Source organism: Hydra vulgaris, chromosome 09 (assembly GCF_038396675.1).
Source record: "Hydra vulgaris chromosome 09, alternate assembly HydraT2T_AEP".
Taxonomy (NCBI): domain Eukaryota; kingdom Metazoa; phylum Cnidaria; class Hydrozoa; order Anthoathecata; family Hydridae; genus Hydra; species Hydra vulgaris.
Genome location: NC_088928.1, coordinates 11,268,706 through 11,279,362, shown reverse-complemented (window position 1 = coordinate 11,279,362; position 10,657 = coordinate 11,268,706). Strand labels below are relative to the sequence as shown.

General features: G+C 24.9%; 1 protein-coding gene across 2 annotated transcripts in view; it reads left to right on the top strand.

The window, feature by feature from the left end:
• The first annotated feature begins 1,093 nt into the window (after positions 1-1,093).
• LOC100210998 (rho-associated protein kinase 2) overlaps positions 1,094-10,657 on the top strand; it is a 54,119-nt gene continuing 44,555 nt past the window's right edge. For both annotated transcript variants that reach the window (XM_065804717.1, XM_065804716.1), the window contains exons 1-2: positions 1,094-1,326; positions 1,489-1,516. In XM_065804717.1, coding sequence (XP_065660789.1) covers positions 1,267-1,326; positions 1,489-1,516 — 88 coding nt within the window. In that variant the 5' untranslated portion in view covers positions 1,094-1,266. The remainder of the gene's footprint in view (positions 1,327-1,488; positions 1,517-10,657) is intronic.

Below are 10,657 nucleotides of genomic sequence, written 5' to 3'. Positions count from 1 at the left end.
TAATGAAAATACCTGTTTCAAAAGGTGCAAGCATACATTTGATTGTAACTATATCAAAAACTAATGCCATCATGATAGAAACTCGCAGAAGATCATTTAAAGCAGATTTTTGTAACGAGTTGGCTGTGTTTAACCAGTTAGTTACATTCGGAAATCGTTTAGAGGATTTGGTTGTTGTAACAAGCAATGCTTTATGTCAAGCTTGTTTGGAAAGGGTATTTGAAAATTTACCAGCTCAGTTGTTAAGATTAGGACCCTGCAGTCAAATGTTAAACCCAGTAAAAACAATCTAGTCCAAAATAAAAATTAACGTTAAAAATGCGATTTGCATTCCACCTTTATAACAACGAATGCAGTATTTAGTACAAAAAACACAATAATGAGAGGAGATTGTACAGGTGCTGTACAACATACGACTACGCATTTCTCAGTGATTCTAAATGTGGAAGTTGTCCAAGTTGATGTATAACTGAATATTGCAATGATTTTTAATGATGTTGTTTAAATTCATGTTCTAAAATTTTCATGTTCTAAACTACATCTTTAGTTTCTCAATTACAACTTTCATGTTCTAAATTACATCTTACATTTTTTAATTACAACTTTTATCTTCTTAATTACATCTTACGTTTCTTAACTACAACTATCATCTTCTCAATTACATTTTGAAAAAGTGTAGTTTAAAACGCATAATTATCTTAACTCAAAATTGTTTATTCGTATTCAATTATGTAACACAATAAATGTCGGCACCCGTGTAATTTATCGACTTGCTTTGCGTTGCACTTATTAAACAAAACTAAGCGTTTATCGACAACATAATCGAGACCATGTGTAAATTTTAAATTAGGTATAACTTGTTTATAAATTCCTTAAATTTATCAACAATCAAAACATGTGTTTAATTTATTATTGTTTTTAATATAGGCATTTATCTTTTTTACAATTTTATAACCATAACAGAGTAATATATTAGACTTAACCTTGGAATAGTCTAAAAATAGTCTTAAAAGATTGTATATTTGTAAACCATATGTAATATAATTGACTAAAATGAATATAACTAACTTTATTTTAATTTTCTTAATTATAAAAGTTTAGATTTATAATAAAGCATCGTTTTAATTTAACAAATTGTTCTTTTTTGTTGTTGTTGTTGTTGCAAAGTTTTGTTTAAAAAAGTTGAGTGTTTAGTTAATCATAATATGATATCCGCGACAATACCATGAAATGAATAAAAATCAAGACGATTTTAAAAAGTGTTAGATGGAAGAAAATAGTGACCTTCTTCATGTAGGTGAATATGTTAAACAGCGATGGAAAGTGGTATGATATATCATGTTTTTAATTGAAAAAAATGTTTTTAATGCATTTTTTTCTTTGTTATTGTTTTGCGAATGAATTTAAAAAAATTATTCAAATAATTATTTCCTTATTTTAACAATTTTCAGTGGTACAGAAGTTATATTTTTTTAAATCTAATTTAAGGTTAAGAAGATTGGTGGTGGTGGATTTGGTAAGAATTTTTTTCACTACATATATGTATATATATATATGTATATATATATATATACATATATATATATATATATATATATATATATATATATATATATATATATATATATATATATCTGTGTGTGTGTATATATGTACATATATGTATACATATACATATATATATATATATATATATATATATATATATATATATATATATATATATATATATGTACATATACATATATATGTGTGTATATATATATATTAAATGTGTGTATACATATATGTACATATACATATATATGTACATATATATATATATATATATATATATATGTACATATACATATATATGTGTGTATATATATATTAAATGTGTGTATACATATATGTACATATATATATACACATATATATGTACATATACATATATATGTGTGTATATATATACACACACATATATATGTACATATACATATATATGTGTGTATATATATGGTTAAATCGTATTTTATTTATGTAAACCAAAAAAGTTAAAAGCGCAACTTTGCGTATTTAAAAGAAAAGCGCATAATTATTGCATAACTATGCAACAGTTGTTAAAATATGTTTAAAATCCATTTCTTTGAATACTTATATGTGTGTGTGTGTATGTGTGTGTGTGTGTGTGTGTGTGTGTGTGTGTGTGTGTGTGTGTGTGTGTGTGTGTGTGTATATATATATATGTGTATGTGTGTGTGTATGTATATATGTACATATATATGTGTGTATATATATATGTGTCTGTGTGTATATGTATAAATATATATACACACACACATATATATATATATATATATATATATATATATATATATATATATATATATATATCTGTGTGTGTATATGTATGCATATACACACACACACACACACACACACACATATATATATATATATATATATATATATATATATATGTACATAAATATGTGTGTATAAATATATATATATATATATATATATATATATATATATATATATATATATATATATATATATATATATATTATCGATTAAAAGTTTTGAAATTGACAACTCTAACTAAACGAAGAGAAAGAGGTAATATGATCCAACTATTTAAAATAATAAACAACATTAATAAAACATAACATAATATACAAACTGTTCAAAATCATATTAGAGGTCATTGTTTCAAGTATTGCAGGGAAACAACAAAAAATCTGCAAAGGCATAATTTCTTTTACAATTGATCGGCAAACTTATGGAACTCATTCTGTAAACTCCCTTAAAGCAGGATTTGACTGTTGGACAAACAACAATCGATTGAAGCAGCTGTCATAGTGTGCTTAAAAACATGTTCACTGGCCAATCCAGTAACAGCAATAAATACTAACTAATTACTAACTATATTTATATATCAGCCCTCGGAATTAGGAAAAAGAAGGTCAGCAATAATTTGTCAACCTTAATCTGTGTGAGGTAGGCAGAAAAAATGTTAAACAAAGGTTTGACCATAAAGCATAGAAACAAGGTCAGCAATTTTTTGCCGACCTCAAACACTTCTAGGTTGGCAGTTAGGTTGGCATTGCCGAATGCTGACCTTAATTCCGAGGGTTGATATATATATATATATGTATATACAGGTCTTGTTAGGAAACATTAGACAGCTTGCATTTTGCCTGTGAAAAGGCGATTTGCCTACGCGTTCAGCAGTTTTGGGTTACGCAAAAACTTTTATCTTTTAGAATATTTAAAATATCTTTTGATATCGTTTACATGACGTTTTTGCAGAAGAAATAAAGTTGTAAGTTAAAGCATTTAACCGCAATTGTAAACTAATAGATTTTTTGTTAAAGAAACAGTTTGTTTAATAATTTTTCTGTTGTTCTTATAAATTAGTTAAAAAAAAAAATAAAGCATTTTAAGTTTTATCTTAAGAAATTAAATATATATAAATATAAAAATTGTTTTTTGTCATATTAATATATTTTGTTATAATAATATAAAAATTATTTTTTGTCATAATAGTTTAAAAAATGCACGATTTATTTTGATGTAAATATTTTATTTATAAAATATTTTGTTTATTGTTAATTCAATAGTGTAAAGTTTTAATGACATTCGTTTAATTTATGAAAAAAAATTATGATCACAAATATGTTATCCGTAACTGATAAATAATAAAAAAAACTCTTTATAGTTTAAAAACATTATTAAAAAGAGTTCACAAAATAAATAAGAAAAAATTTATTACCAGTTAATAAAATAACCAAAAACCAACTGTAAAATTATAAGAAAATAAACAAATATTATGTTACGTTTTATAAAAAATATTTTTTTTAAATAAAATTTAGTTCATATTTAAAAAAAATAATAAAAATGATTATTCAAATAGGAACTTTGATTTTATTTGTAACTTTTGTTATAGTGAGGAAAAGAAATCTGTTTGTATGATTTTTAACGCGTTAATAAAATAACTTTAATTACAATGCGGTACTTGAAAAGACGCTAGTAAGGCAGTATAACTTCTACCAATACAAAATATATTTGCTGAGTTGAGTTATTTGAATTACCAAGGTCCAACATGGACTCCTCAGATTTTGGTGAAACTTAGTGGGTCTGTTAATATCAATGAGAAAAGCAGTTCCTGAAAATTTCAGCATAAAATCTATTGTGGTTCATGAGATATGGTCATTTGAAATTTCTGATTTTTCCAAAAATAAAAACTTCAGTAGCAAAAACATGATTTGTTCATACTTTGAAGCTCTATATTTTAAAAACAAAATTTCAAAAAACCTTATAGCTTTTTTTATTGTATACAACTCTAGACTTACTTTAATAAAACTTTGGCATTGAATTCTTGAATACCTACCTAAAAAAACGAAAAAATTGTTTGCAAGTATAAAAAGTTGGTTTTTGATGAATGTTTTGATATACAAAACCTGCAGTTTAAGAAGTGAAAAGAAATTTTTTTAGTTTCTATATATGGTAGGCTTCTAAATTTTTAGAAATTTACTGATAAAATACAATTCAGTAAAAAATTATAGACCTCTAAAATGGCTCATGAAGCAGTCTATTTCCTTAAACACTTGGCCACATAAGATAGAAGATATTTGAGACACAGAAGATATTTGTTGTGTTCCAATAACGCATGTTTTGTGGAAAATTTCATCTTTAAAAGTTCAATCAACTCGTAAATAGTATGAACTATCAGCTCAAGAAAAAACTATTTAGATAAATAATTTCATCTATTTATCTATCTTTTATATTATTATCTTTATTTCATTTATCAATCATTTCAGCTCAAGAAAAAACTGAATTATTTCATCAAACAATAGCATAAGTAACATAATTTAACAACAGCTTCGCAAAATTATTATAAATTTGAATTATTTGATTTAAACATGGTTTTTTAGCGAAAATCATTTAAAAGATTCATTGTTTATATTGATTTTTTATTACATAATAATATTCTTTATTTCATAATCAACTTGTGCACTATGTTGACAAGTCAAATAACTCTTATAACTTGGTATAAGTTGTAATCTAAATTTGAAAATGATAATCAAATAAGTCAAATTAATGAGGAAGAGTGGAATCGTGAATGTATTGAAAAAATATTATAAAATTTATAGTCATGATATTAAATATCAGGTAAATTAGTCTTTCATTTCAGTTTTATTTAATAGGCTATTAATAAGTTTTATATGAAAACATTAAAAACTAAATTTCAGTTTTTATGTGTATGTTTAGTGGTGTTTTTGGGCATAAAGGCACTACATACACCAGACATAAAACCAGACAAGTTCAACAATAACTTTATTTTTATTGTTTTTAATGCATTTTGGGCAATTTTCATTGTTCTGATTTTGTAACTTCCCCATGAGTACCCACTATTTTTTTTTTCTGAAATCACTGTAATAAAGTCTACTAAATTAAAAGAAAAAAAAATCTTATTAAAACCAGTGTTGATCCTAGGTTACTGGTGGTTTGAAGTGGAGGCACACTTTCCTAAGTTTTAGCCACAGCCATTTTTAGAGGTCTATAATTTTTTATTTTATATTTTATTGTATTTTTTATAGAATTTTATAGAATTGTATTTTATCAGTAAATTTCTAAAAATTTAGAAGCCTACCATATATAGAAACTAAAAAAATTTCTTTTCACTTCTTAAACTGCAGGTTTTGTATATCAAAACATTCATCAAAAACCAACTTTTTATACTTGCAAACAATTTTTTCGTTTTTTTAGGTAGGTATTCAAGAATTCAATGTCAAAGTTTTATTAAAGTAAGTCTAGAGTCGTATACAATAAAAAACGCTAGAAGGTTTTCTGAAATTTTGTTTTTAAAATATAGAGCTTCAAAGTATGAACAAATCATGTTTTTGCTACTGAAGTTTTTATTTTTGGAAAAATCAGAAATTTCAAATGACCATATCTCATGAACCACAAAAGATTTTATGCTGAAATTTTCAGAAACTGCTTTTCTTATTGATATTAACAGACCCACTAAGTTTCACCAAAATCTGAGGGGGTCCATGTTGAAATCCTAAAATTTTAGTCCATTTGGCATGGAATGACCCATATGTATATATATATATATATATATATATATATATATATATATATATATATATATATATATATATATATATATATATATATATATATATTTATGAAGACCTCAGTGGAAAAACCGGCGTTGTCACATTTAAAAAGTATTGAGAAAGTATTTGTTGATCATTAATAAATGTCTTTATTTAAAGCAAAGAAAAAAAAGTTTTTGTATAAAAAATTACAAAATGTTTTGTTTTTGAATAAATTTTAAATAAAATAATTATAATATAAATTTTTTTAAATTGCTTAATTTCATTTTATAATTTACATACATATATATATATATATATATATATATATATATATATATATATATATATATATATATATATATATATATATATATATATATATGTATATATATATATATGTATATATATATATATATGTATATATATATATATATATATATATATATATATATATATATATATATATATATATGCATATATGTATATATTAGGGTGTGTCGATGTTTTTTTTTTTTTTTCAATTTTAAAAATCGCAAGTTTATTTTTGGTAAAGAATTTTATGGAGATTCCAAATTTGCAAAAATAATTTCTTGCTGGGTGGGTCAGAGTTGTTTTTAACGGAAAAATGACTAAAATGTGACTAATTAACAGAGCAAAATTAAAAAAAAAAATTTTTTCTAAAATTTTTGATTAACTCAATAATTGTTATGTTAAATTTTAAGAAAATTGATTATTTGGTTCAAAAAGTCGTAAAAATAAACAAGTTTTTGTGAAGGGTATTTTTACAAAAATCAAGCACTTTTTTCATATTTTAAAAAATATTATGGTAAAGTGTGTTGCTTTTTTTCTGTTTTTATCAAGCTTTAAAAGTAATGGGAGTTTATTTTTGTGGAGAATATAATAGGGAATCTGAATCTGAAAAAATAGATAAAAATAAAGCATTTATTGTTGGGGAAATGCTTAGTTTTCAACAAAAAAATGACTAATCTATGGTGCATTCCATAGAAACTTTGAAAAAACCGTGATTTAAAAAATCTTTCTTTGACTGTTTATGCCTATGGATGATTATAATATATACTTTATATGTTCTAAAATTGATATAAATATAAATTCAAATTTTAGCTATGAGACACCTTCACGCTGCCAAAACTTGGAAATTTTCTCATTTTCTAAAATCAGTAAAATACATTTAATAATGTTATACTTTAATTATGTGATTGCAATTTTTCAAAAGTTTTTTGATACGTTAAGGGAGAAGGTAGATGCACTATTTCATAACAAAAAAGATTTTTAACCAAAAGTAAATAATAAAATTATTTGACGAAAATAGTGAAAAAATATGCGTTACGTCAGTAAGAAAAAATATATAAAAATTCGATTCTTACATTAAAAATTTTAAATTAAAAATTTTTTTTTTTAATAAAATGTAACTATTGATTATTTAAAACAAAACTTTATTATTTTTTCTATCAAAGAAAAATTGATTCCAAATTTTATACTTAAAGTTTCATTATGTCAGTAACTACTTTCAAAATGTGATTAAAATGATGTTATTGACATAACGCAACTTTAAATAACAATGAATTACATTACCACAGAATTTGTATTTTTTCATAATTTGAAAATTGTACTTGCAAGCATTAGATTTACTTTTGAAAAATGAAATTACCATGCCATGAGTTTTATTTTTTAATTGTTTAATAATCAAGTTGCTCAAGTTATATATAAATAGTATAAAAAAAGTAATTTTGTTTTTATCATATAGTAAGACACCAAAAGAAACAAAAAACAAAATTCTTAATGCAGGTTATTCAAAAACTTATAGACAAAGATTAAAAATTTCACTCAATGATGAGCAAAGGAAAATAAGAAGTACAAAAAATAGAGAAAGGCTAAAGAAGTATAGAGAGAAAAAGAGAACTGCTGTGCGATCAACAAATAAGACAAGTCCTTTTTCTTGTCCTCAAGTCAAAGGTAAGTTAATGAAAAAAGTAAAAAATGTCTTAGTTGGATCTCCATAATAAAATACTTCCATTTTGAAAACATTATTAACTGAAAATCAACCGCTTAAGTTAAATCGCAGCAACTGTAAAAGTGTATCAGATGATACTATAAAATTAGCGCAAAGTTTTTATCTAAGTGATGATAGAAGTACAACATCACCAGACATATCAGATTTTGTTGAAGCTTGTGAAGGCGGAATTAAAAAAAAACTTTGTGTTAAACATTTGATCTACCCTATAAAGGAAGTTTATGGAATGTTTAAAAAACAAAATCCAAGTATTATTATTGGATCAACAAACTTTTTTTACTTAAGACCATTAAGATGCAGTAGTGGTAAAGCGCTCGCTTCATAAGCGAGAGGTTCCAAGTTTGATCCCCACCACGTCTTGTAGTGCCACGCTCAACTTGTTTCTCCGCGCAGCGGCCTTGTTCGTCAAGGTACTTATTTTGGAGTTATCGAATTGAGAGAGGGTTATCACCACTATTAAGTAGCTTCCCTATTTGTAGTGGCCTTCTCGGCCTTGAGGAGGTGAATAACAAAAAAAAAAGACCATGCAATGTTTTATCAATCACCAAAGTATCACATAACGTTTGTGTTTGCGCTAATCATGAAAATATGCGTTTTAAATTAGTAACTTTAAAAAAATCACATTCCATATTTGATTATTTGTTGACAGATAATGACATGCACTTAAACTTCACATGTGAGAATCCACTTATTGAGTGTTTCATAAAGCATTGTGAATATTGTATGGATGCACTTAACATTCAAATATTGGAGTATGAAATTGAGAGTTTAAATAATCTAGTAACTTGGCAAAAATGGGTTAAAACTGAATTAAAAAAGAATTATCCTAATGTTTATTGCAATATCGAGAAAGTCTCTAAGTCTGGGCCAATAAGTGAATTATTATATGAATTATACGAACTAGCTCCTAATTTTTTGGATCATGCATATGTAAAAATTAATCAAGCTAAACTATATTGTCAAATGATTAATATATGTATACAACAAAATTCTAACCAAGCTGGTTGTAGGAGTTAATTTTGCAGAAAACTTTAAATGCATCATTCAAAATGAACCACAAAGCGCTCGTTACAGCCAGACTCCAATTTTAATCTTACCTCAGTTGTATATCATCAGTGTCATTTGCAGTCACTTGCAATTGCATCTGACCATCAAAAACATTCAAAAGAAACTGTGATTCCCTTTATTGATGTCATTATGAAGCAGCTGCCAGAAACAGTCCAACAAGTTACATTTTGGAGTCTTTAAAAATGTTACATAAACGCAAAATGAAAATTAAATGGGCTTTTTTTGCACCCATGCACGGCAAATCCGTTGTTGACGGAATTGGAGGATTTGTTAAAAGATTTGTAAAATCCAGAGTTTCGGTTTAAAATATTGAAGTAACAACAGCATCTCAATTTGCAAAGGCAACAGAAAGTATGAATGTCAAGGTTATTTTGGTTGATGTTGATGAAATTAAAAAATGCAATGAAATGATTGGATTGTCAAGATTAATTTCTTCATCAAAATTATTACTAGGAATAAAAAAAACACATTATTTCGAAGTTCTTACCAAAAAAAAGAAAGTTATTGAGAAAATTATTGCCAAAAAAATTGCACCTTGTGTGATTTAAAATATCTATTTGCTTATTAACTAACTAAACTTTGTAGTATGAAACTGTGATTAGAGTGGAAAGAGAATAAGAAAACAAAATTGGATTTTTCATTTTTGGGTTGTTTGGTGCAATTATTTCTGGTCAATGTGACAGCGTTTTACGGCCATTACTCTCAAAGTATTTATAAAGGAGTCACACAAATATTTACCAAATTTTAAAATTAAAGTTAAAGCAACCAAATAGTTATTTTTTGTTAGAATTTTTATTTCAAATTAAAAAAAAAAAATCTTTGACATTTAAGCATCTTTTCATTTTGGCGCCCACAGGGTACGCCCCAAGGTTTACTGGAATTATATAATATCTTTAAATATACCATTTTTATCAATAATAAATGTTATCAAAAAATAAAATAAAACTTGACTAAATTAGCATGTTTTTAAACAACCTAGATTCTCTGAGTTAGAGCATTGCATCAGTAATGTAACGTCAGTAATTAATGAACTTCAGAGTAATATTTTCTGCAAAGGGAATTGATACATCTATATAGCTTATATGTTCAACAAATCATCTATATAAATGAGTCTTTAATTCAAAGAAATTTTTCAGTTTTTTTTTTTTTTAACTTTCAGAGAAACTTGAAGTCAAATGTTAATATTTGAAAAATAGCAGATCGCAGCGTTACATCAGTAACGAACATATATTTTTGTACTTGAAGATAAATACGAATAGTCTGGAAATTTTATATATTTTATTTAAATACATTTTGACTTTTATTACGAGGATCTAATATAAATGGAAAGTATTTAAATTAGGTATGAAACTTGCAAACGTTATATCAGTAACTGTGGAATGCACCATATGAATAATTAAAGAGTTAAAATTATAATTCAAAAAAAAAAAAAAATTCAATTATTTGATAAACTCAATATAAA